The sequence below is a fragment of the Sciurus carolinensis genome, chromosome 11, assembly GCF_902686445.1.
Source record: "Sciurus carolinensis chromosome 11, mSciCar1.2, whole genome shotgun sequence".
Lineage (NCBI taxonomy): Eukaryota > Metazoa > Chordata > Mammalia > Rodentia > Sciuridae > Sciurus > Sciurus carolinensis.
The window spans coordinates 111,810,416-111,836,895 of NC_062223.1; the positions used below are offsets into that span (position 1 = coordinate 111,810,416).

The 26,480-nt window shown below is 38.3% G+C and overlaps 4 protein-coding genes across 12 annotated transcripts in view; 2 read left to right on the forward strand and 2 right to left on the reverse strand.

Annotated features, from left to right (window-relative positions):
• Pih1d2 (PIH1 domain containing 2) overlaps window positions 1-431 on the reverse strand; it is a 29,538-nt gene extending 29,107 nt beyond the window's left edge. For all 4 annotated transcript variants that reach the window (XM_047517500.1, XM_047517499.1, XM_047517503.1 and 1 more), the window contains exon 1: window positions 162-431. The gene's annotated coding sequence lies outside the window, so the exon portion shown is untranslated. The remainder of the gene's footprint in view (window positions 1-161) is intronic.
• Window positions 162-11,211, forward strand: Nkapd1 (NKAP domain containing 1). 5 transcript variants are annotated; one of them, XM_047517505.1, is made up of 6 exons: window positions 162-535; window positions 2,080-2,156; window positions 4,034-4,134; window positions 6,686-6,835; window positions 7,590-7,643; window positions 8,732-11,211. In XM_047517505.1, exons 2-6 carry the CDS (start codon window positions 2,088-2,090, stop codon window positions 9,237-9,239), a joined length of 882 nt encoding a protein of 293 aa, XP_047373461.1. In that variant the 5' UTR covers window positions 162-535; window positions 2,080-2,087; the 3' UTR covers window positions 9,240-11,211. The 5 variants fall into 5 exon arrangements, with proteins under 5 accessions (XP_047373461.1, XP_047373464.1, XP_047373460.1 ...); XM_047517508.1 differs by lacking the exon at window positions 162-535 and adding an exon at window positions 542-1,093 and having other exon boundaries at window positions 2,080-2,163; XM_047517504.1 differs by lacking the exon at window positions 162-535 and adding an exon at window positions 542-1,093.
• Window positions 11,212-11,415: 204 nt separating this feature from the next.
• Window positions 11,416-12,997, reverse strand: Timm8b (translocase of inner mitochondrial membrane 8 homolog B). The gene is made up of 2 exons (XM_047517509.1): window positions 12,862-12,997; window positions 11,416-11,815 (listed from the first exon to the last, which is right to left on the reverse strand). Exons 1-2 carry the CDS (start codon window positions 12,943-12,945, stop codon window positions 11,648-11,650), a joined length of 252 nt encoding a protein of 83 aa, XP_047373465.1. The 5' UTR covers window positions 12,946-12,997; the 3' UTR covers window positions 11,416-11,647.
• A 67-nt stretch (window positions 12,998-13,064) lies between these two features.
• On the forward strand, window positions 13,065-24,678 carry Sdhd (succinate dehydrogenase complex subunit D). Of its 2 annotated transcripts, XM_047517222.1 has the most exons (4): window positions 13,065-13,182; window positions 15,698-15,814; window positions 17,840-17,984; window positions 23,742-24,678. In XM_047517222.1, the coding sequence occupies exons 1-4, from the start codon at window positions 13,131-13,133 to the stop codon at window positions 23,905-23,907; spliced, it is 480 nt and encodes a 159-aa protein (XP_047373178.1). In that variant the 5' UTR covers window positions 13,065-13,130; the 3' UTR covers window positions 23,908-24,678. The 2 variants fall into 2 exon arrangements, with proteins under 2 accessions (XP_047373178.1, XP_047373179.1); XM_047517223.1 differs by lacking the exon at window positions 17,840-17,984.
• Window positions 24,679-26,480: the final 1,802 nt, after the last annotated feature.

Sequence of the window (26,480 nt, forward strand, 5' to 3'; positions counted from 1 at the left end):
ATAACCGTGGTCTTCCTACTCCTTTCCTACTAGAGAGGCATCTCACAGCGTCCACAGAGTGAGGAAAAGAGGAGGCCTAGAGTCTTTGAATACTACATTAGGGTTACACTAAATAGACAACCAAACCAACAAACAATCATTCCAAAAGCTTGGAAACCCACCTCTTCTCTCGGGTCCTAGACAAACCGCGACGCCTGTTACTGGGGTAACCAGACTGTACAACTTCTAATTGAGCCCGGGAAGCTCCATAAACTAGGTCTCTTTACAACCAGTTCCGGAATGTAGCCCTTATGGTGTCGGGTTTGCTCTTCAGCAGGACCCGACCCACTTTTCTTCCAAGAAAGCGCCAGCTTCCTTTCTGTAGGCGTTGGCCCCTAGAGTGTCCAGTAAAGTCTCCCAGTGGGAGTCTTGGGTCTCCTATCGGAAGGAAGAATTTCTCGGGAGCACGACTTCCGGCCTGGAAGGGAAGCCTCCTCCTTTTTCTCCCAGACCGCTTCCGCCCCCCCACCCCCGCCACGCGAGGCTGCGGCGCACGGTATGGGTGTGTTTGTGTGTATTTGTGTGGGGCGGGTGTTTGGAGGGAAGAATACCGGGAGCTCCAAGGCCACTGGGGGGCAGGGATCCCGGTGACAAAGATGGGGGTATTTTCTCTGTTTTCCACTTGGAAACCTCAACCCCCGCTTCAAGCACCCTAGACACTTTTGGGGCCCAACGGAAGGTCGTACCCATCCGGAAAGTCTCCATCCTTTCTGGGGAGTGAAACCCAACTCCGGGGGCTATCCCAGCAGAGCGTGAGCGGGGCATGCCCGGGTCAACCCGGCGGTCTGGATTCGGTGCCGGCGCCCCCTCTGGTCTCAGTCCGGGAGAGAGATCTGCCTGTCGATCTGGGCTGGGGGAAGGCAACCGTGGCCTGGGCCACGGGTGAGGGCAGAATAACCGGTGGGAAGGCTACGTTTTCACGAAGGACTCGGGTGAAGCTGCAGAGCTGCCTTTGAGCCCTGACTCCTTGGCTTCCTGGGTCGGAGGAGATCTTGTAATGGAGTGGTTCTTCGTCTCACACTAACAAGATGCCTGATTTCCTCAGGATCGTGGGGTGAGTGAGCGTTGGGGTGGTTACACAAAGCCCCTGCTAGCTGCACAAGTGCATATCTTTGTCATCTAGTTTTTGGAAACTTCCATACAGAATAGGAAATAAAATGCCTTGAATTAAAAAATTAAGCATTTAATGTTTTTAGGTGTCAGTTTTTGTTACTGTTGACTTTTGTGGTTTCTGACACTCTCAAATCTAGGTATTTGCTTCATCGCAAACTAATTTTGGGATTCGAGATTTGATTTCTAAACTGGACATTGACACACATCGTTTGCCTGGGATTATGTGGCCTGGGGCAAGTTACGGATTTTTAAGGGAACTTCATCTACAAAATAGGAATGGAGATGCAGTCGACCCTTCGGTATCCTCTGTTCCGCATCTTCGCGTTTTCGGGTTCAACCAACAGCCAATTGAAAATATTGAGAAAAAAAATTGCCTCTGTACCGAACCTGTACAGATATTTTTCTTGCTATTATTCCATAAAGAATACAGTTTAGCAACTATATACATAGCATTGTATTAGGTATTATAAGTAATCTAGAGATGATTTAAAGTGTATGGAAGGATGTTCATAGACTATATGCAAGTACTGTCCCGTTTTATATGAGAGACTTGAGCATCCTTGGATTTTGATATCTCCAGGGGTCCTGGAACCAATCCCCTATGGATACTGAGGGACAACCGTTTGCCTCATTAAAGCATACAGTTGTGAAGATTAAATAAAATGTGCCCATAAAAGCACTTAATTTTGTGCAGTCTTAAATAATGTTAAAGGACTTTATATTATCTCCTTTCATCCTTATATTAATTACGGTCAGATTTTTTTTTTTTTTTTTTTTTTTCTTTTAATGGTGAAGGAAAAACTATTTCCCAGGACCTTTGACTTCTAGTTCAGTGATCTTTCCTGTACCTCATACTTCTTTATAAAATTTAATGAAAGATTAGACAGTCAAGGAGATTATTAAATGTTATTTATTTATTCTTTTCAGGTTGAAGAATGTCCCGGGTTCCATTGGGGAAAGTCCTCCTGAGGAATGTCATCCGGCATACAGATGCTCACAATAAGGTGGGAGGTACAGCCTGGTCATTCCTTAAGTCTTAGTCCATATAGTATACTAAGCATTATTTTGGCATAGTCGGGAAATACAGCATGAATCATTAGATAATTATAGTACAGTTTGATAGGTACTATACAGTAGAAACAGTTAAAAAGTGCTTTAGAGCACTGAAGAAAGAATAATGAAATCTGCCTTGGGAAATTAGAAAAGTTTCAACAGAATGAATGTCCTTTGAATTGCTGATATTTTAACTGGTTCTTGATGATTTGGTATAATTTTGTTAGATATAAAAGATCATTCTGGACAGAGTATCATCTATGGAAACAAGAAGGTGTGGGCTGCAACTATAGTTCAGTAGTAGAGTACTTGCCTAGCATGTTGCAAAGCCCTGGGTTCAATACCCAGGACCAAAAAAATAAAAAATAAAAAAAGGTGTGAATCACTTGATCACTTGGGGTGTGCATGAAATTGTATGCATCTAGAAAACAGGGAATATAGGGGATAGTGTTAGAAGATAAGACGTGAATGGCGAATAAGTGTTAGTTCATGATGTTTGGAGATTAGACTTTTTCCTCAAAGCAGTAAAAAAAGCCATCAGATATTTTCAGCAGGGCATGACCTGATCATATTTGTATATTAGAAAGATGATTTGTTAACTGGATAGGGAGTAAATCAGATGGGGAGAAACAATAGGGAGATCATTTAGGAAGTGAGTGTAGTGTTCCAGGTGAGAGGTGATGAAGGTTTGAATGAAAGCAGTGACTGTAGGGATTAGAAGAACACCTTAGGAGATACAGTCCAAAAATCTTGGTGACTGATGGGATGATAGTGATAAGAATGGAATCTGTGTGGCTGGGTAGATGATGATGATGATCCCATTAATGAAAATTGGGAACATTAACAATGAAAGGATACACATGATGAGAAATGTAATTAGTTTGGTTTTGACCATATTATGGTGCAGGGCTTACAGTTGAAAATTTGAATTTGGAAGAAAGGAGAAAGGTTGGGTCTGGACATAAATGAGAATGGATATGTAGATAAGTGATAGAGGTCATAAGAGTAGATAAAGTCACCTAGGAAAGCACATACCATGAAAAGGAGGGGCCAAGACTGCTAGTGTTCTTCAGTGAACTGTACCACTGGTTTGATCATAAATATTTCTGTCAGATCACTTGAGTTTTTAATTGTTGGTGAGGTTATAACTGTTATTTATGCTGATACACATAACCTACTATGTTAACCTACTTCTAGTTTTGTGGGGGACTTAGATTTGAGAGTAGTAGCTAAAAATGATAAACCTAGCACAGGTTTAAAATAATTATGTGGGAGAAATTAGAAATAAAATGTGTTCTTGTTTTTTGGGCAGTTGTACTCTGCTTTCCAGGAAATTCTCTAGCAACCATACTTTTTGCTTATAATGTGAAAAGAGATTTGGCGTAGAAATTTTAGGATTTTTACTTTGATAAAATCTCTGAGCTTTTGTTTTTTTCTCAGTAAAATGTAATGGTACCTGCCTTGTTTTCCTCATAAAGTTGCTTAAGATTCAGTTGAGATTATGGAGTTAAAATTATGTTCTATCTTAGAAATATGGGATTATCATTTGTTAATTACAGCACAATTGTAAAATTCATAAGGTGGTAAGTGTATTTATGCAGGGGTTAAAAAGTTCTGTTGTTGCAGAATTCTACATATTTGAGATTTTATTTGTTAAACTGTTAACTCACTTTCTAGAAAAACCAGAATTTATTTTCTAGGTGCCTGATCATAGTCCAGTCTGTAACCTGTAATTAGTGCAGACTGTATTTTCAGTTACTTTTCTGCAATATAAAGTGTTATTTTTAGTGACTTATTTTTGTTTCTTTCCTTTTAAAAATAAATCTAGATTCAGGAGGAGTCAGATATGTGGAAAATAAGAGAACTAGAGAAACAGATGGAGGATGCTTACCAGGGGACCAAAAGGAAAATGTTACCCAGCAGTTCAAGGTGAAGTTGCAGCTCTGAGAATCAAAATTATTCTCATTTTCTTAGCAATCATCAACTTTTACTTAAAAATATTTTGATGTGTTAAGGATAGATAAATTCATTTGTGTGACTTATATTAAGCCTTCCCTTTTTCACAAATCCAGACCAAAGCATAAAGATAATGGCTTTGATCCATATGGTCAGAGTCTTTATTTGCCGTTTTTTTTTTTTTTTTTTTTTTTTTTTTTTTTGCAGTGCTGGGGATTGAACCCAGGGCCTCACACATGCTAGTACTTACTCTTAACACTGAACTACATTCCCAGCCTTGTTTTTTTTTCTTTTGAGACAGGGTCTCACTAAGTTGCCAAGGTTAGCCTTGGACTTGAAATCCTCCTGTCTCCGTCCCTTGAATTTCTGGGATTCCAGCCCATTTAATTTAATTTATTCAAATTTATTTTTGTGGTACTGGGACTTGAAGCACATCAGTGGGCATTCTACCTCTGAACCAAATCCCTAACCCTTTTTATCTTTTATTTTGAGAAGGGTCTCACTAAATTGCCAAGGCTGATCTCAAACTTTTGATCTTTTTGCCTCAGCCTCCTGAATCACAGGGGTTAGAGTCATGTGCCACTGTGTTCAGCTGTACTAACTGGCAATGGAAAACTTTAAAAATTCTGCTGTGGACAATTGTAAATATTTAGGGTTGTAGATTCTGACTTTACCTAATAGTTTTTAAACTTAAAATTTTCTATTGGAATCTTTTGGTCACTTAACTAATCAATCACTCCATTTTCCTTTAACTTTTCATTCTTGAAGTCTTTTCTTTGCTCCATCTACTCACTGTCTTTGCCAGGTCAATAGCTTTTCACATTTCCTTTGTAATAATTTGAGTGTAAATATGAAGGATTATGCAAGTTCAGTTTTCTTTTACCTGTGGGAGTACAGGAATGTCTGAGGAACTTGGAACATCTCTTAGACCTCATGCCTATAACTGTAGGAGCTATGTGTATGGGAAATGAATATAAAGTCATAATTCTGATTTCTAAAAGCTTTGGGAAATTAATGGTTAATAATGAGATATTTAAGGAGAGTGATTATGCCTACGGAGTATTTGGACTTTTGTGTATGATTGCCTATGTGTGAGTAGCTTCAGGTAAGAAGTATTTAGGATGTACATGGTAAAAAGGCAGTCTCAATATAAATAAATATCTCTCAGAGTTATTTTTTCCTTTCTGAAGGTGGTCCTTTGAGAATTTGGAAGTAGAGTTAGTACAGGTAATGATTTTATTTTGTACTGGTTAATTCCAAGTGGCAATCCAGAAATAAAACAATTTCTCTTGGAGTAGACTCTCCTAATTTCTGTCATGGTGAATGAATAAATCTTTTCTGTTTCCTTCCTTCCTTCCTTCCTTCCTTCCCTTTCCTTCCCTTTCCTTCCCTTTCCTTCCCTTTCCTTCCCTTTCCTTTCCTTTCGTACTGGGGTTTGAACCCAGGGACCTATTATCACTGAGCTACATTCCCAGCCCTTTTTTATTTTGGGACAGGGTCTCACAAAATTGCTTAGGACCTTGCTAAGTTGAGATCCTCCTGTCTCAGCCTCCAAAGTTGCCGCAACTAAAAGTGAATAAATTTTAAAACATGATCTTTTAGGGGCTGTTACATTCCTACCTGCTAGAACAGTAGTGCTTGGCATGTAGGAGACCCCTAAACATTTTTAATAACTGATGGGCTGGCTTAGTGGCTGGTTAGTGGACATTGTAAGCAGAGCCTAGATCAGTGGTTTTCAACTTTTTTTCCTACCCCAACGTTTCCATGGATTAGTCCTTATTCCTGCTGTTACTATGGCCTTATTCCAGCAAGTTGCTGGTTTGCAGGGGAGGGTAAAATGGGTAAAATGTCCCCAGCTGTGATTTTGCTGTGCTTCTCACTTTGCACACCCTCCTACTGGAGTAATAGTGAGTGAGCTACAGTATGTCCAAAGATGACTTCATCTATACTCTACAGTAGGAGGGATATTGACAGATTTGTTGTTGTTGGCCTTTACAAATAGAGTTGTGTTAGCTTTTTGTCACAAGAACAACATACCTGAGATGGTTCATTTATAAAGAGAAAAGGTTTATTTTGGCTTAAGTTTTGGAGGTTTCATGACAGATTGGCCCCATTGCTTTGTGCCTGTGACAAGGCAGCTTGTCATATTCAGAGTGCATAGTATAGCAAAGTTGCTCACTCCATGAGCAGGAAGCAAAAAGGAGAGAACAAGGAAGGGCTGATTCCCTTAGTCTCCTTGACCTAAAGATCTCCTGCTAGGCCTCATCTCTTAAAGGTTCTATTACCTCTCAGTAGTGTCACTCTGGGTTCCAGAGCCTTAACACATAGGTCTCTGGAGGACATTGTAGATCAAACTATAGCAGAAAGGAACAGATACTTTCTAATACATTATTTTTCTCTTTTAATAAACAATATTTGGTTGGTTTTCTTTTTCCTAGCCTGTTCTATGTGTTTTATGCATGATGCCCCATAAAGTAACTTTATAGATTGTTTTGAAATCTTAAATTTCTGTTTTCTTCTATAGTCGAATGCGTAGTGATGGTTTTGATGAAGAAAGTCAGAGAGACTACTGGAGGCCAAAGAATGAAATTGCTGGGACCCTGGAAGATGATTTTCTGAAGGCTAAATCCTGGAACAAGAAGCTATATGATTATGAAGCTAACATGCCAGACAGGTTTGTGATTAAATTTTTTGTGCTCTTTAATAGTATTTGGCCTGAGAACACGTACTTGAGAATTAGTGATCCAAAAAAAACCTTGGCTACAGCTTTATATATCAGCTTTATTCATAACAGCCAAAAAGTAAAATCCCAAATGTTTACAGATGAATGGATAAACAAAATGTGGGATAACTGTATAAGTGAATATTATTTGGCAGTAAAAGGAATGAATTACTGATAGGTGCTACAACGTAGATGAACCTTAAATCTTATGCAAGATGAAAGAAGCAAGACACAAAAGGTGACATGTGATTTATTTTTATGTGATATGTCCAAGATAGACAAAAGAATAGAGATAGAAAGCAGATTAATGGTTGATATGGGCTAGAGATGCCACACTTTAAAGTTCAAATTTCTTGGTATGTGAATTATATTTCAATAAATATTTTAAAATTACTGTTATTTAAGAAAATAATTGTCCCAATGTAGATGGCATTATTTTTGGAAAAGTGCTTCACACCTAAAGAGCAGTATCTTAAAGAAGAATGGATAGTTTTTTACAAATGGACAGAGGAATCCTTTGTCTGAAATGATAGCTACAGTACAGAAAATGTAACTGTTAGCTATACTATGGACATGGCTGTACTATGTCTCTATTTTCTTTCCATGTGTATGTATGTGAATACATGGCACTAGTAAATCTTTCTAATTTTAATTTCCAAAAATGTATGCATTGCTTTAACAATAGGTATAATGTGTCACCTTACAGATGGGGTCACAGTGGTTATAAAGAGTTGTACCCTGAAGAGTTTGAAACAGACAGGTAAGGTAATTAGGTTTACTGGGGGAAAAAAAAGTTGGAAACTAAGGTGGTATAAAAAGTCTACACTATAAATTGCCTTCCCAATTTTTTTTTTTATATTTGTCACTGAAAATGTAGCTAGAACTGGGTGTGTTGGTGCATGCTTGTAGTCCTAGCTATTCTGATGTTTGAGGTAGTATGATCAGTTGACTCTTGGAGTTTGAGGCCAGCCTGGTCAACATAGAAAGTTCCTATTTCCTGCCCCACAATCAAAAAGAAAAGGAAAAAAAAATAAAAAAGATTTAGTTGGGAGGCAATCCCTATTGTGCCTGTTTTTGATTGATATTTGGCATGTTTGTAAACCCTTTGGTTTTTATATATAGTAGTCCTCCCCTTAGGTATGGCAGGTATGTTTCAAGACCTGTAGTGGATGCCTGAAATCTCATAGTACTGAATCCTAAACCTTATACTCTTTTTTTTCTGTGCATAATACATACCTACGAAAAAATTCGATCTTTTCACTTAAAGGAAGCATTTTATGGTTTCTCTTTGGTATATCTGAATTGCCAGCATCCCTACTTCTGTGCTTTGGGGTCATTGTTAAGAAAAATAAGGTTTATTTGAACATAAGCACTGCTGTACCATGATAGTAGATCTGATAACTGGCATGGCTTCTAAATGACTAAGGGTTGGGTAGCTGGACTAAGGGTGATTCATATACCAGGTGGGACAAAGAGGGACTGTGAGAAATTTCATCATGCTACTCAGAATGGCATGCAATTGAAAACTTATGAATTATTTATTTCTGGAATTTTCCATTTAGTATTTTTGCCTTGTGATTGGCCATGGATAACAAACCACAGAAAATGAAATGGATAAGGCGAGACTGGTGTTTTAAGTGTTCTATACAATAATTCAGTATGGTAGATTAAAATTTTTATCTTCATTTGAAAGAAACAAATACTCAGTGAAGTATGTCTCACAGTGACCCTTCGGTCAAAGTTCTGATTTAAAATCAAATGTTAACAATTTCTTGTCTAGAATGCAGAATATTAAAATGTTTAAGTATACCTTTTCTACATAAATTTTTTTTTATACTTTTTTATTAGTAGTGATCAGCAAGATATTACCAATGGGAAAAAAACATCTCCCCAGGTAAAATCATCTACTCACGAATCCCGCAAACATAAGAAGTCAAAGAAATCTCATAAAAAGAAGCAGAAAAAAAGATCACACAAAAAACAGAAGAAAAGCAAGAAGGAAGCCACAGATGTAACAGCAGATTCCTCAAGCGAGTTCTCTGAAGAAACTGGGGCTTCTAGTACCAGGAAAAGGAAACAACCACATAAGCGCAAGAAAAAATCTAGGAAAAAGTCTCTCAAAAAATCTGCTTTATTTGTAGGGGCAGAAAGTGACACTTCCCAGTCAGATGATTCAGCATCCAGCAGTTCTGAGGAGAGTGAGGAAAGAGACACTGAGAAAACCAAAAGGAAAAAGAGAGATAAAAATGTCCATATCCCTGTAGCTAACAATGAAATGCAGGAGAGGACAAACAAACGCACAAATTGGAAAGTGGCTACAGATGAAAGGTCTGCTGAGAGCTCAGAGGATGACTAAATGGGAAACATTCTCATTTCCCATTTGACTCTGGTTATTTACAGCTCTTTCACCTTGGAGTTTTGCCAGTGACTCCTTCAGCACAGGGGTCTGAGGTCAGAGCTGTCTTGTGCCATCTATGTTTTGACAGACTCCAGTCTTCTGTTTGGCCTGTTAAACTTGATCCCCTTTTCTTGTTAATAGGGAATCTGGTATTTTGTTATGAAGGTTTCTTGAAGAGATTATTTTTTGCAATTAATCACATTTAGTGTAGAGGACATATATAGCAAATTAAAGAACCCAGAAAGCTGAATCCAATAATGACCTGGGTACACCAATTGGAATGTTGAAGTTGGAGAAATTGAGGGCTGAGATCAAGGATTGATTGGAAAGCAGTGTTAAGTAGAGTGGTTTGATAAAGCAAACACTATGTTCTGTTTATATAGCAGGTATCCTTAAACTGATTTGTCTTCAGCCTTGGTGCTTTTTGATCCTTGGGTTTTTTGACCCCACAAGTGTGGTCTAGTTTATTTAATGAGAAAATGGGCTTAAGAACAAACTGTTTCATGTCAAGATCCAAAGACAACTGTTATTAAAAAAGAGTCTAGGGTTTTCTTAATCAAATTTCCCTGCTGGACAGGATCTATAGCTATAATTATATACCCCTAACACACGGTAACTGGATAGTAAATGGTTTTCTAGTTCCATTGCTGTATATTGCCTAAAGACTTGTGTTCAAAGTTATTTCTTCAGTTGTCATAATATCTACTAAATGGGAAGAATTAGGAATTAGTTATGATAATATTGCTCTGAAAGTGATTCAGGGTAGCAACAGCCATCTAAATGTCTAAATGTTGTCTTCCTTTCCCTCCCCACCCCCAGTCTGGGGATTGTTCTCGAGGTCTTGCGCATGCTAGGCAAGCACTCTACCACTGAGCTGTACTCCCAGCCCTTTTGTCTTCCTTGTTCATTTCTAATTCTAGTAATGAATTTTAGATTTTCCCTGAAACTAAGTTGAATCAGTTCCAAAATGAAACAGGCTTCTCAGGGACATAACTACTTCTTCCCAGTCTGCCTTTGAGTTAAAGCACCAAGTAGAGACCACATACATTTCTCTTTGCCATACTGTGATCCCTACTATGTTATTTCTTCAGAAACCAAAATATCACTGAAAGAAGGCTGGCAGAACACAGATGAATTTTTCATTATGGGAGAAAAGGTCAAGTGGCTTGTTATTTTCTTCCTTATTGTCACTTTATGAGCTAAGTAAAAATCTTAAAAACTCAAGACTTTTGGTCTTAGTTCTGCCATTAATTGGTTGTAAGTTGTAGAGCAGCTTAAGTTAATCTCCCTGGCCTTTCCCCATGTGTAATAGAGAAATACTTCATGGTAGCATGACAATTTAAGACACCAGCAATAGAATACAACTATGATGACATTCCATGAAGTGGTATTTTATAGTTCTAACTACTAAAATTAGTTCTCTTTATGGAACAATTTCTAATAAATGCTTGGTTTTAAAATACATGGTTGGCCAGAGGTGCCCTATCCTTTGATTATGAGTGGGTGCTACTTTTTGGGATATTTATTTGAAATACTAATACTTTGGTACTCAGTTGTCAGTGTTCCATGGTATATATTTTTATCCTTGGCATAAGTGGAAACCTAACAGGGGGGAAGAAGAGTCTTTAATTACTACCTCTTAACCTTCTTGGAGCAACTGAAATCTTTGCTAGAAGGAGTTTTTAGTGTGTATTTTTTAGCATTGTTTTGTGCTCTTAAGTACTGACTGCAAGCACACAGGTTTGGGAAAATGAGCCAGTGGAATAAGGCACCTCCAGGAAGTTGGCTCTTTGGGTCTTGACCTTTCCCTCCTACCATACTAGCAGGCTTATCTCTTTCCCAAGGAATACATATTTTGCCTGTTTTTTTTTTTTTTTTTCATGTTTATCTTTTCTTGGTCAAGTATAAGCAATAAAGCTGTTTTGTTATTTATCTTTCTCAACTCCAAATTCTATGCCTTAAGCTAAGACTTTGATGGTTCTTCCAACCCCTTTAACTATGGCTTAGGGTGGCTCTTCAAAACCTATTATCTCCTCACTTGCACTACCAGCCTTGGAACATGTTTATTTCTAGTGTTCCTGCCAGAGATCTCAACATTAAATCCTAAAATGAGATTTAAAGGGGAAAAAAAAAGTTGGAGAATTCATGTTTATTGAATAACTGGTATGATAACAACCTGGAATTTCTGAATTCCAAATAAATAAAATTTCACTTTTTGAATATTTGATCTGTTACTTTTTAGCACCAACAAACTTGGTAACAGCCTGATACTGACTTGACAATGGGTTGACAACTCTTCCCCCACCTATACTTCAATCTGCTTAAGAACAAGTCCTTTGCTGCCTGTCATTTTCTCAGGGGATGACCTACTGCCCTCCTTTCTGTACAATCTGGGCAAACCGACTGGTGATGGCAAGAGTAGTGTCAATGAAGCGGTCCACACAGCTAGAGAGACAATTTTCAGTTCGAGAGTCTAGGCGATTCCCTGGCTTCTCCACACATTTATCCCAACATAGCTCCATGAAGTGATGAACCTAAGGGGGAAGAAAAATAGTAACCGTTGGAGTCTATAGATGGATAGCCCTAAATGTCCATTTTCTTATTTGTTTTCAATGTCCTCATAAAACCATCTTTTCAACCAACAAACCATGGAACATCACTTTGGGCTCTTTGTTACTTGTCTCCAGTATTGCCCAGATCCTCATCCCTACAGATGGTAAATTCTCAGGTACCTTCTTTCGTATTCCCAAAGGCAGTTGGCATAATGTAAAATGGGAAAGTAGGATACTGATTAATTCCACCAAATCACAGCACTCATTCAGAACCTACACCCTAAAGAGTAATTCTTAACATTTTGGGCGCCATGGGCACATTAATAACATGGATTCCTTCTCCAGGAAAAAAAAAATGCATATACGGGCACAAAAAATATATTTTCATTATATTCAGGACCCAAAGATTTCTGAGGTTCTTAATACTCATCCTGCATAGTGCCTCTTCCTACTGCCCAGCAAAAGAGAGAAAATAAACATTTACCCGAGATATTACTTGAGAGGTTAGGTACTAAATAACTATAAAGTCCTAAAAGATGACTATCATTAAGTCCAAGGTCATGGAGCCTGCAAAGGCCATGGGGTTTGAATCTCGCTTAAAGGTCTCTCAAAAAAAAAAAAAAAAGCCTTGCCCCGAAGAGTCTGCGATGACTTCTTCAGAGCCCAGCTTTCTCCAGTGTTTTAGTGCCCATCATTTTAAAATACATTATCGCAAACGATCTTCACCAATCCACGGAGGTAGAGGGCGACAGCGAAATCAAAACCTAGAGTGGGTGGGTGTCTCGCTTTCTGGAACGTTGCCTCCAAAAGGCAGAGGCAGATGGGAGTCCACACAGGTTCCCCGGTTGCTAAGGACCGCATGCTTTGAACTTCTTTCCCCTACCTGAGCACTAGTCCAGGGGACCGGGTCACAGCCGGGTCCAACTTCCAGCCGCCTCACCACGTCGCCAGTGTACAGAGCTCCGCGGGTGCCCCGTACTTCAACTTCCTTTCCCTACAACCCTCAGGGCTGGTCCCGGCCCTCTCACCTGTGCAGTGAACTGCGCCTTCTGCTGTTCAGCGGCCACCAGGCGCTGTAACTCCGCTTCGTCCGCCTCCCCTAGCTCCGCCATTGTCAGAATTAGATTCAGAAAGTTCGGGTGAGAGCCCGTGCGCGTGCGCTGAGGGCACGACCGCCTCCCAACTTCCGGTTCACCTAGCGTTTTTCTCCTCTGCGCTTCCTGTGGTTGTCGTGGGGTGGGAGTTGTCGCATAACTGCTTCCGGGTTGGTGGACGACCTTGAGCCGTCAAAAGCGAGATGGCGGTTCTCTTGAAGCTGGGTGTCCTCTGCGGTGCTCACGGAGGGCGAGGTGAGGGGTCCTCGTAGCCAGAGGTGCTTAGCGCAGCCTCCAGCCGGAGAAGGGGATGGGAGTGAAGACTCATCTGTCGGGTGATGAGACATCTTGAGTAGAAGGCGTTCCCTCTTCTCTGCTGAGGCTCAGGCGTCTGTCCAAATCACAGCAGCGACCGCTGTGGCCTGCGGGCCCAAATGTTCACCTGAGCGCGTATCACGCCTACTTAGGCCCGAAGCGGTGCTGGGGTAATTTTGAAAAAAAGTTCCTTCTGGAAGTTACAGTGCTCCCGAGGATATTCCTCATAAGAACTCTTTCTCCCCACTTCACCGCCCTTAAGAATGCGCCCACCCTGCATTGGGAGAGGACTAAGGTCTGAGTCCCAAGGCGTGATGTTGCAGATTTTCCCTAACGAATTGTGTTTGAGCGTGGATGTAGGGGATCAGTTCGATAATCCTGTAACCGGGCTTTTGTGTTCTACCAGGTGCTGTTGTAAGGCTGGGATACAAATCTGAATAAGACGTAATGCTTGCCTTCGAAGAATTTTTCTTTCCTTTTTTTTGTGGGGGGAACCGGGGATTGAACTCGGGGTTGGTGGTGCTGAAGAACTTTCATTTTTTTAAGTGAAAATGCAGATAAACATAAACTAACATAAAGCAAAAACTTGTGGTGTGCATAAATTGTTATGTGAGTCCACAGAAAGAATATTTTTAGCTGTATTTTGGAAGGATTACCCTTTCTTCCTTCCTTCCTTCCCTTCCTTCCCTTCCTCCCTTCCTCCCTTCCTCCCTTCCTCCCTTCCTTCCCTTCCTTCCCTTCCTTCCCTTCCTCCCTTCCTCCCTTCCTTCCCTTCCTTCCCTTCCTTCCCTTCCTTTCCTTCCCTTCCTTCCCTTCCTTCCTTCCTTCCTTTCCTTCCCTTCCTTCCCCCACCCATCCTTTACTACTAAGATACATTCCCTGCCCTTTTTGCTTTTTATTTTTTAAAAATTTTTTTTCAGTTGCAGGTGAACACAATACCTTTATTTAATTTATTTATTTTGTGTGGTGCTGAGGATGGAACCCAGTGCCTCACACGTGCTAGGCAAGTGCTGTACCACTGAGCCACAACCCCAGCCCAAGAACTGATCTTTATAAAGATTGTGTGCCTTACCTGTTGTTGAAGTGTAGCTTGTTTTGTGTTGTACTGGGGATTGAACCCAGGGTGCTTTACTACTGAGCACATCCCCAGTCCTTTTTATTTTGAGACAGGATCTTACTAAGTTGCTTAGGGCCTTACTTAATTGCTGAAGCTGGCCTTGATCCTCCTGTCTCAGCCTCCCAAGCTGCTGGGATTCCTGGTGTGCTGCACTATGCCTGACTTTCTCTTCTTTTTCTTTTCTTTTTTTTTTTCCCCTTGAGACAGACTCTCCATATTTTGCCCAGTCTGTCCTCCAATTCCTAAGGGGTTGCCACTGAAAGATTTGACAGATTGGCAATTTAAACTTAAATTTTGGTAACAATGTAGTAGATGACTGTGATGGGAGTAGTAATAGGTTCAGGGAGATGAGATAAGACACGGTGGTAGAAGTCTAAGCAAGGTGAAGTCCTGAACTTGGAAAATACAAGTAAAAAAAGAGATTGTCCCAGAAAATGTAAAGGAGATATATCAATAGGATTTTGTGGTTTAATTTAGAGGGAAAGTTCTGTGTGACTTCCAGATTTCTGGATAAGGTAAAGGGTGCCTAGGGTGTTGTTAAATAAAATAAGGAACATACAACTGGAAAACAAGTTTGAATGAGAAATTGAGTTGAAGGATGATTTCAATATATGGCATGTGGAGTTTGAGAACCATGAAAATATCTCAGTGGAGAAGCTCAAAAAGCAGTTAAACTTCTGAAACTCTGAAAAAAATACCAGGACTAGAGATATACATTTGGAATTTATCTGCTTACATGCAGTAGATGAAACCATGAAAGTGGAAGAAATGACCTGGTATGGGCATAGAAATTGAGGAGTGCAATGGGCTGATACAGAATCCTGGGGAAACCAACACATAAGAGTGAATACAGTATGGAGGGTCCTCAAAAACCAGGAATGGTACCACCAAATGACTGAGCTATACCACTCCTTAGTAGTCTTAAACAAAGTCAGCATATTATGGAGAACATGCATACCTATGTTTATAATAGCACAATTCACAGTAGCCAAATAATTGAACAAGCCTACATATCTGTCAACAAGGGAATGGAGAAATAAAATGTGATGTGTGTGTGTGTGTGTGTGTGTGTGTGTGCGCGCGCGCGCGCTTTTAACATTCTGAAAACTGATAAACCCCTTGCATAAGTTATCTAATTAATTATTTCATTGATTCTTCAGTCTTGATGATTACCTGATCTGAGTAATAACTCAGTGCAATCAATACTGTCTTCATTTTGTATGTGAGATATTATCTCCTGTTTATGGTTAAGTAGTTTGCTTATTATGGTCATTTAGAAAATCTGTCAGTTCTTTAAAGAAGAGGTTCTTATGACTCCTATAATGTTTCTTTCCTTAGCTCTGTTTCTCCGAACCCCAGTGGTCAGACCTGCTCTCGTCTCAGCGTTTCTTGAGGACCGACCTACCCCAGGATGGAGTGGAACACAGCACATTCACCTGTCACCAAACCGCCTTTGTATGTTTTCTCCTTCAATGCTATTTTCTTGGCTCTGCCCATCTTAACCTGAGTTCATTCTTGTCTTTGGCAGGACTTGAGGTCTGTTAGCAGGGCTTCCATGTCCACCTCTGTCAAATTAGAACCTAATTTACACCTTTAGGCAGTGACAGCCTGGTTGAATGATACCATTTACACTCTTAGAGAACCTTCTGGCTTAAAATTTTTAAAATTTTAAAATTTTTAAATTTTTAAAATTTTAAAAATTTTCTTAAAAAGAAAATAGCTCTGTAGGAAGATTCTGCCCAGTACAGCTTAATCATTTGTGTGTACTTAGCTAATGGAGAGGAGCCAGATGTAGATAATTTAAGACATTAATTTAAAAAGTCATGTCTTGTGGATTGTATTATGTGTACTTACGACTGGAATTGACTGGCTTTTTTTTTTTTTAGGTTGCTTTAAATCCATATGGCATCTGTTAGAGAATGCTATTTGGATGTTTTTCAGATTAGTCTTAGAAAATCTGAAGATGAATTGAATGCGATGGTGTATACCTGTAATCCTAGCAACTTGGGAGGCTAAGGCAGGAGGATTGCATGTTTGAAGTCAACCTCAGCAACTTAGTGAGGCCCTAAGCAACTTGTCTTGAAATTAAAAGGACTGTGGTTCTAGCTTACTGGTAAAGTATCCCTGGGTTGGATCCCCATTACCTACCCAAAAAAAGAATCAGAAAGTGAATAATGACTCACCTGTATTTACGTTTTTAAAGTCTGGAGAGATCTGTGGTTGTCTTTTTGTGGGGGTGGGTACCAGGGATTGAACCCAGTGGTGCTTAACCATTGAGCCACGTCCCCAGCCCTTTTTTATATTTTATTTTGAGATAGGATCTTACAGAGTTGCATAAAGGACCTCACGAAGTTCCTGAGACTGACTTTGAACTCGTGATCCTCCTGCTTCAGCCTCCCAAGCCATTGGGGATCAGTGTATTATATAAAGACTTCACTCAGTTCTTAAAGTCGGTCTCTTAGAGTTGCATCTGAGTTGTGAGAGCTTAAGCAAGTAAAGTTTTTCTGCTTCTTCTTCCCATTCTTGGTATTGAACCCAGGGGTGCTCTACCACTGAACTATATCCCCAGCTCTTTATTTTAGTTTGCTAAATTGCCCAGACTGACCTCAAACTTGTGATCCTCCTGTCTCAGTCTCCCAAGTCATTAGATGATAGGCACGTACCACCATGCCTAGTTTAGAAAACTTTTGTTTTTGAAAACTTTTTGTTTCTGGATTCCTTTGCTTATTCAGTTGGATTGAGCAGAGTGGTCCTGGAGTACATAGGGCTGAAGAAAAGCCTCGTAAATTGTATACATATATTTTTATGTATGCATCCATGTACATTTTTCTGGGAAGAAACTCCTCCATCCTTTTATTAGATTCCCAAAGGATCCTGTATCCCCCAAAAGACAGTCTCTCAAAGAGATATTTAAACTCCCTACTGTTTTTTTTTTTTTTTTTAACTTCTTTAAGGGTTTTTGTGTTTCATTTGTTTTGACTTATTTGTAAATAATAGGACAGAAGAAGGACCATGATCTGTTAATTTGACCTCAGACCTTTGCTTCTCTTTGTGTTGGTAGGTTTAACTTTGTTTTGGGAGGATGATACTACATTATTTCTAAAGGTTAGAAGGTATAAATAAACAAGTATTATTTTAAAGTAATTCACCAGGCATTGCTAACTTATATTCATAAGGTATATGTTTCACTGAAGTCTAAAGTTGGCTTAATTCTGCCTTCTTGCTTATAAAAAGCAAAGTATGTCTGTCTTCTAATTAATATATGCAGGCATTGAGAGGCCTTAGTGCTAGAAGGCTTCAACAAAGTGTTTTAGCTTCTCTCAAAGACCTGTTTTTATATCTTAGTTTCTTTTTGCTCAGTTTAATGTTACATGTATACTGTTTGCCATTGTGTCAGTTTAGTTTATTATTTGCTAAATGTTGAACATGAAAGATGTATGTCTCTTCCCTTAACTCTTTGGAATTTGGTCATTTTTATAGCTAGTTCCAAGGCTGCATCTCTTCACTGGACTAGTGAGAGGGTTGTCAGTGTTTTGCTCCTGGGCCTGCTTCCAGCTGCATATTTGAATCCTTGCTCTGCAATGGACTACTCCTTGGCTGCCGTCCTCACTCTCCATAGTCACTGGCAAGTACAGCAGTCTCTTCAGTATTTTGTTGTCTCCTCAGTTTGCCTGGCTTGTGAGTTTTTCTCATGTATTGTATATGAGGGAGAAGTTGATTGAGATATTCAAGACTTGTAGAAAACTATATACCCAGATATATGTATATCTTCATTGCCTGTTTGATGTTTTCATTTCCATATCTAAACAGGAATTTTGAATATAACATGTATAAAATTGAGTTCCTGTTTTTCTCCAAATCTGATCCTTCTGTACCCTTCCTTACCTATCTTAATTGACAATATTTCCATTGTGCTTTTATTTGTTCAAGTCCAAACCTGGCCATCATCCTTAATTCCAATAGTAGTCTCCTAACTAGTCTCTTTAGTGTCTGTTCCCAATATAGCATATCCAGTGATCCTGTTAAAATGTTAAGTTGGGAAAGGACATTCCCCTTCTTAAACCCTTCTTTATCTTCTCATCTTACTCAAACTAAAAGAATTCTTCGGTGCTCTGCAGTCTCTATATGACCTGCGACATGGTGGCATTTGCCTGTAGTCAGAGCTATTATTGGGGAGGCCAACAGAATTTTTTTTTTTTTTTTTTTTTAATTAGAGATTGAATCTAGAGGCACTTAACCACTGAATCACAACTATATCTCTAGCCCTTTTTATTTTTTTATTTTCAGACAGGGTCTCACTGCATTGCTTAGTGCCTTGCTTCATTGCTGAGGCTAACATTGAACTTGTGATCCTCCTGCCTTGGCCTCCTGAGCTGCTGGGATTACAGGCATGTGCCACCGTGCCCAACTGACAGGAGAATCTTGAGTTCAAGATCAGTCTGGGCAACATAGCATCACAGTGTCTCTCTCCATTCCCCGTCTTTTTGTGGTACTGGGACTGAACCCAGGGTCACTCTAATTAGCGACCTACATTCCCAGCCCTTTTGGACTTTTTAATTTTGAGACAGGGTCTTGCTAAATTACTCAGCTGGCCCCAAACTTGGGATCCTCTCCTGCTTCACCTTTTCAAGTAACTAGGATTACAGGTGTGCTGACCATCATACCTGGCAAGACCCTGTCTCTTACAAAAATAAATAAATAAATAAATTCTGCCCTCAGACTCTATATGATCTGATCCCCTGCTTCCCTCAATTCTAGCTATTCTCTTTTCATTCACACCAGATTATTCCTTGATGTTTCTCAAACACACAAGGAAATTCAGGCTTTAGGGCTTTCCTCTTTTTTTTTTTTTAAGTTGTTTATGGACCTTTTGTTTTTATTTATTTATTTATTTATTTGCGGCGCTGAGAATCTTAACCTGATGCTTCACACATGCTAGGCAAGTACTCTACCTCTGAGCCATGACCCCAGCCCCAGGGCTTTACTCTTAATGTTCTTTCCATCTGAAACTTTTATAGTTACATACTTGGCTTGTTCCAGCATCTCCTTCACATCTTAAATGCCACCCTTTCAACAAAACCTTCCCAAACCACTTCTTTAAAATTGAATGTCCTGGGCTGGGGAGATAGCTCAGCTGGTAGAGTACTTGCCTCATAAGCACAAGGCCCTGAATTTGATCCCCAGTACCGTAAAAAAAAAAAAAAAAAAAAAAAAAAATTGAATGTCCTTTCTGATATTCCTTATCCTTCTCTCTGTTTTATTTTTCTCAGTAGTATTCATTACCTTCTAATATACTATATCAACTATTTATTAATTTATATATTTGTCATTTCCCACCCTTAACACCATAATGAAAGTATAGATGCAGAAAATCCCAAAAATTAGATCTATAGTTTAATGAATCATAAGGGTAATAGCACCCACATCAAAAATAGAACTTTGCCATCTATTTGAGTAGCCTCTGCCTTGTATTCCATCTCAGTCATAACTGCTCAGTATTACCTTTCCTCCTGGAACCATTATCCTGATTTTTATACTAATCACTTCCTTGCATTTTGTCATAGTTTTATCAATCATATTTGCATCTCTAGATACTATAATTCACCCTTGCCTTTACAAAAAAAAAAGATAAATGCATTTTAAAATTATTTTTATTTGCTATTGTATCTTTTGTGCTTAGAATAGTAGCTGACACATAGCATATTGTAAATGCTTGCTGAATGAGTGAATATCCATTTTCTGTTTATTTTGTATAACTTAAGACTTTCTAAGTTAATGAACCTTATAAAAGAATATGAATAACAGGCTGAAATTCTGGAGTTTTTTTTTTTCTCTCTCTCTCTCTTTTTTTTTAATATTGCCAATGGAACCCAGGGCCTTACTTATGCTAGGCAAGCACTCTACCACTGAGACACTCTACCACTCTACCACTATATCCCTAGCCCTTTTTATTTTATTTTGAGACAGGGTCTCCCTAAGTTGCCCAGGTTGGCCTCCCAAGTAGCCTGGAATTACAGGTGTGAGATATCATTATACCTGACTGAGTTGTTATAAGGACATGTAATATAATTTGTGGAAGGGGAACGTGTTTTGAGATAGTTAGAACTAATAAGTCTTGGAATATCTTAACTAACCCTGAGATTTTACCAATGTGGAAACTAAATTCCAGGAAGGTTGAGTGACTTGTCAGATTAATTTTCTAACTAATGTTAAAGGGGATTTTACTTGCCAGGCTTTCTAGGGCTGGTTAGGAGAATTATTTTTCTTGTCAGATAGACTTTTCAAAATAAAAGATTCTAGATACATATGAAATATCAGACCACAAGTACAGTATATTTCCATAAGTGTGTTTCGTGGAAAGGAGGTTTATCTAAATTAATAGAAATTTAGAGTAAGAGAATAATCCTAAGGAAATATATTTTCATTTCAGTTGATTTTTTGACTGCATTTTTCTTCCACTTACTAATTCTCTTATCTTTTTCACAGAAAAAAATTACTTGAATTATCTGTAATTGTGCTTCAGTTCCTCAGCATCCAATTTCTTTAACCTGTATTCTTTGTGCTTTTAACTCAGTAGTTCACTTAAGTCATTCTTCCTAAAGACCTTGATCTTTGCAAATTCTGTTGTCTGTTCTCTGTTGTTTACTTGAACTTTCAGAAGCATTCAACTCGATTGACTGTTATCTCCTTAAATCAACTTTTCTCTGACTTTCTGGATTCCTTGTAGATGTTTCTTCTCTTCTCTTTCTCCTCTAGTCTGATCTGTGAATGATCAAGTCACCAGAACTTTCTTGACTTTTTTTGTTGGGGGAAAGGGTGCCGATAGTTGGGGATTGAACCCCTAGCCTCGTGCTTGCTAGGTAAGCCCCTATCACTGAGCTATACCCCTAGCCCTTTAAGAAATTTAAAAAAAATTTTTTTTGAGTTGGGATCTTGCTGAGTTGTCCAGACTGGCCTCCAACTCGTGATCCTCCTGCTTCAGACTTCTGAGTAGCTATTTTATTCTTTTGGGTACTGGAGATTGAACCCAGGGGTACTTGACCACTAAGCCTTTTTTATATTTTATTTTGAGACAGGGTCTCACTAAGCTGCTTAGGGCCTTGCTGAGTGCTGAGGCTGGCTCTGAACTTACAATCCTCCTGCCTCAGCCTCCTGAGCTGCTGAGATTACAGGCATGTACCACGATTAGCCTGGCTAATCTTGACTTTCTTGATGTTCTATACACTTTACCTAGGAAAACTTAGATTTGACCTCTTTTTCTGAGCTGCATACCTGTTTATCCAGTTGTCTAATGACATATGTATTTGCATGTCTGAGAGTCATTCCCAATTTAATATTGTTCAAATCAATTCTTCTCTTCCAGATTTCTACTTAAAACCTCCTCCTCAGTTAAATGTAGTTGCTCAATTTAAAAATTCTAGAATTCATTCTAGATATTTCTTTTTGTCTTACCCATGTCTAACCCATCTCCTCTTTCCATTAGTTGTCTCTTCAAAACATAGCCTGAATTGTGACTTCTCATCACCTCCTTGGTCATAGTCTTGTTTAAACCAACAGTCTTGCTTAGGTCACTTCAGTTACTTGTAACTAGCTTTCTGCTTTTGTTTTTTATCTCTTCTTTCCATTCACTACACAATAGCCAAAGTGACCTTTTGAAAGTTAAATCACATTTCTCAAAAGAAGATATATAAATGGTCAATAAACATGAAAAATTATACAACATCATTTGTCATTAGAGAAATGCAGATTTTAAAACCCCATAAGAATATCCTACTTCCCACTTAGAATGGCTATTCAAAAGAAGATGGACAATTACAAGTGTTTCTGAGGATGTGGTGAAGTTGATACCCTCATATATTTCTCCTAGGAATGTAAAATGTTATAACCGCTTTAGATCGCTTTAGCATTTCCAAAGAAAGTTAGCGTTACCATCTAACTCAGTAATTCTACTTTTAAGTGTATACCCAAGAGAATTAAAAACATGTTTCCACATAAAAACTTGTACAAGGATGTTCGTAGCACACTATAATAGTTAAAAAGTAAAAAGTGTAAACAATCCTAATGTTTATCAGCTGATAAATACCTGAATAAAATATGGCATACTCATACAATGGAATATTATTCAGCTATACAAAGGAGGGAGGTACTGATACATGCTGCAATGTAAAACATGCTAAATGAAAAAAGCTCAACTCAGAGGCTACAAACTGCATAATTTCATTTATATGAAACATCTACAAGGAATAGGCAAATCCAGAGACAGAAGCAAATTAGTTGTTGGGTAATGGGCTGAAGGGTAGAAAGTTTCTATTTTGGGATGACAAAAAATATTCTGGAATTAAATAGTGGTGATAGTTCACAACTCTGTGACTGTAATAAAAAAACCACTAAATTATATAGCTAAAAAGGTTAAATTTATGGCTTGTAAATTATATCTCAATAAAACTGTTATAAAAATAGTTTAATTAGGTCACTCCTTACTTAGGACACTCCCTGCCTAAAACATGCCCCTGGTTTTCTCTTTCAAATAAAATTTAAATTTCTTTTCATGATTTTAAAGGCCCTAAACAATCTACCCCTGCCCTCCTCTGGTCTTTCCTCATGTGATCCATCTATACTGTCCCTCATATTGTTCCTTTCATCCCCCATACTGTTCCTCATGTGCTCCAGCCATAAATGCCCCTCAGAGATACTGTCACTGTCACTTTTGTTTGGACTGTTGTCCTTTAAGTCATCCTTTCTAATACATTTCTTCAGTTAATATATTGCAATGCTGGGGATGAACCCAGGGCCTCAGACATGCTAGGCAAGTGCTCTACCACTGAGGTTTATCCCCAACCCTCTAATATATTTCTTCATATTATATATATGTTTATTTTTTCTTTCTTCTTCACTAGAATGTTTATCCCATAAAGGCAGGGAATGATCTTTTAATTTTGTGCACTGGCACATAGTATCTCCTTAGTAAATATTTTTTAAATTAATGAAAAATTCTATAGAACATTTCTTTTAGTTAAAAACAATAACTATACTTTGTAAATATGGGAGCATTCAGTTATTGTCTCTGATATAAATAACTTTGGAAAATTGATTCCAAAGAGTAAGAAGATATCTTTATGACATATTGGGAAAATCTTGATTTCTTCATTCTGATTTATGAATTTTATTACCATGAGTTCCTTTGGTTTATTTGTCTCAATCAAAAATGAAAATAATTGCACCTGTCCCCTAAAGAAGCAAACAGTTACTGGCCAGACAGTAATTGCATTTTGAACCCAGCTGGGTTTTTTCTGTTGCTGTTGTTGTTTTCAGCCACATTATCTGTTAGCCTTCTAACTTTACTCACATGTGGTTTTTTTTTGTTTGTTTGTTTTTTCTTTAGGGGCCTTGGACAAGTTGTTACTGATTATATTCATGGGGATGCATCGCAGAAAGCTGCCAAGGCAGGCCTTTTGGCACTCTCAGCTTTAGCCTTTGCTGGGCTTTGTTATTTCAACTATCGTGATGTGGGCATCTGCAAAGCTGTTGCCATGCTGTGGAAGCTTTGACCTTTTTGACTTAATATCTAAAGAATTGATTATATGCCTAATTGCCTCTGCTCTGTCATGCCATTCAACTCACAATAAGGAGAAAATAACAGATAAGTTCATTGGTGGACAGACCTTCTCCTAATCACATGGTTATTTTAGAATTTAATTGTTGAGGAAAAGGTTTGAGAGGAAATCTGCCCAAGAAATTTTGAGACCCAGTTCTGCATTCTAGTGAGTTAATGGGTTGTCTTCAAGCTCATGAGACTCACAGTATAACTAAACTTTACATATGAGCTTTTGCCTTTTGTCAGTCTCTTAAAGAGAATTCAGCTTTATTATTATCAATATATGGTCATATTTCTGCATTCGTCTTGGAAATAATGTACAAAGGGAAAGACTGTTAATTCATGAGTAAAGACTTTGCAAAAAAGTAGATAGTATTTAATTTTGGAAATTTCCCTGTCTGTTCAGTTGATATCAGCTACTGATGATTTTATGCCTAGGTGAACTTTAAAATTAGGAGATGCTAAAAATCTCAGATTATAGATTTCTAAATCCTAGGAAGAAAGATTGGAGAGCTTCTGAATTTAGAGATGCTCCAGTTAGAGAGGAAGTTTTCCTGGTAGGCATATCAGAATATTACAAATTCTAAACAGATTTAATCCTCAAATGTGTTTTACTTGTTCTAAAATAATGTCCACAAATATAAAACTAAAAATAATAAATTATTTTCCCACCGTGGGAATTGGTAATAAGAAAAATATTCCATGAAAAGAAATTTTTTTTTTTTTTAAAATACAATGTTATATAATAAAAAATTTATTCTACTCTTTTATGTTTTAGCTGTGCCTGGTCTTTTTGTTTGTTTGTTTTTTCCCTTGAGTTGGTATTTGAACTCAGTCTGATCTTGAATTCCTGAGCTGAAGTGATCCTCTTTCCTCAGCCTCCCAAGTTAGCTAGGACTACAGGTGTACACTACTATACCTGGCCCAGATTTTATTTATTAGAATTAAGTGTTGCATTCATAACTCTAAAACAGCTGTTTAAATTTTATTCTGGGGTTGAGGAGGAGTTAAGTAAATCAGATACAAAGTACTATAATGAAAAACGTGATAAGCAAAAATAATAAGTATAAGTAGTTTGATATAGAGTATGAAGATTTAGTAGTATGATTTAGAAATGTGTGCAGCTCATGATGATCTGTGGGTGCCAGCTTGAGTGTAAGGCTTTATGGTTACTCCTAGTAATAAAGAATATTGAGCCAGCATGTTTCACTCACTGGAGACCTTATCCACAAGCTGAGGCAAACTTGAGGGTTTGGGCATTTCCTGGCCTAGGTCTCAGTTGATTTGGTTATTAGGATGGAGCTGAGCTGTCTGGAAAATCAGTAGTTGCTGTGAGTTGCTGAAGCAGCAGTAAAATGAGGAAGAGACTATCCTCATTAAGGGGCTTCTAAGGCTAAGCAGGAAGTGATGAGGATTGTGCTTTGGGAAGAGTTTAGGTGACATTAAAGACATTTAGGAAGGTTGATAAGCTAGAGGCAGAAGGACATGGAAGAGGACATAGGTAGAAGAAAGGACCTGGACTTTGGCAGTGTAAAGTAGGAGTCAATTTCTAAAGATGAAGTCAAGACCATTCATTCATTTCATAGATGCAAGTATCTCATGTGATTGGCACTGTGGATACAAAGGGAATTTTCTTTGCCTTTTAAAGGAATTTATAGTCTGAGGGCAACAGATGAATGGTTACAATATAGTATGACAAGTGAAATCATAGTTAAGCACATACTGCAGTAGACAGTAAGAAATTTGGCTAAGTTTCCTGGAAAAGAAGACTTTTTAAGTTTTTTACTTATTAAAAATATTTTTTTTTTAGTTATAGATGGACACAATACCTTTATTTTATGTTTATTTTTATGTGGTGCTGAGGATGGAACCCAGTGCCTCACGCATGCCAGGCAAGCACTCTACCACTGAGCCACAACCCCATCCCAGAAAAGATGATTTTTGACCTGGGTTCTGAAAGATGATAAACTGACAGTGACCAAGGAAGCTAGAGTGAGGTGTGAAGATGGGAGAGATGATTGTAGATGAATCAAGACTGCATATAATTCGGTAATTACTATAGCAGAGCAAGGGAGTGGATGTAGAGGACCTCATATGCTATGGCAAATGAGATTTTTATCTTGCTGGTGATAACGGAATCTTCAAAGACTTCATTATGCAAAATACATGGTTAAATTTTTATTTATTTTTGGCACTGGGGATTGAACTCGGGGCCAATTTACCACTGAGCTACATACCCCATATCTTTTTTTTTTTTTTTTTTTTTTTGAAACAGGGTCTTGCTAAATTCTTGAGACTGTCCTCAAACTTGTAATCCTCCTGCGTCAACCTCCTGAGTTGCTGGTATTTCAGGTGTGTACCACTGTGCCTGGCTTAAATTTTTATTTTAAATATATTATGCTCGCAGCTGTGTGAAGTATGGATTTGAGGAACATATGCAAGAAAGAGGTAGCTAGTAAGTCAGAAAATAAATGATAAATTCAGAAATATAGAATGAAGGAGAGCACATTCAAGAAATATTTCGAA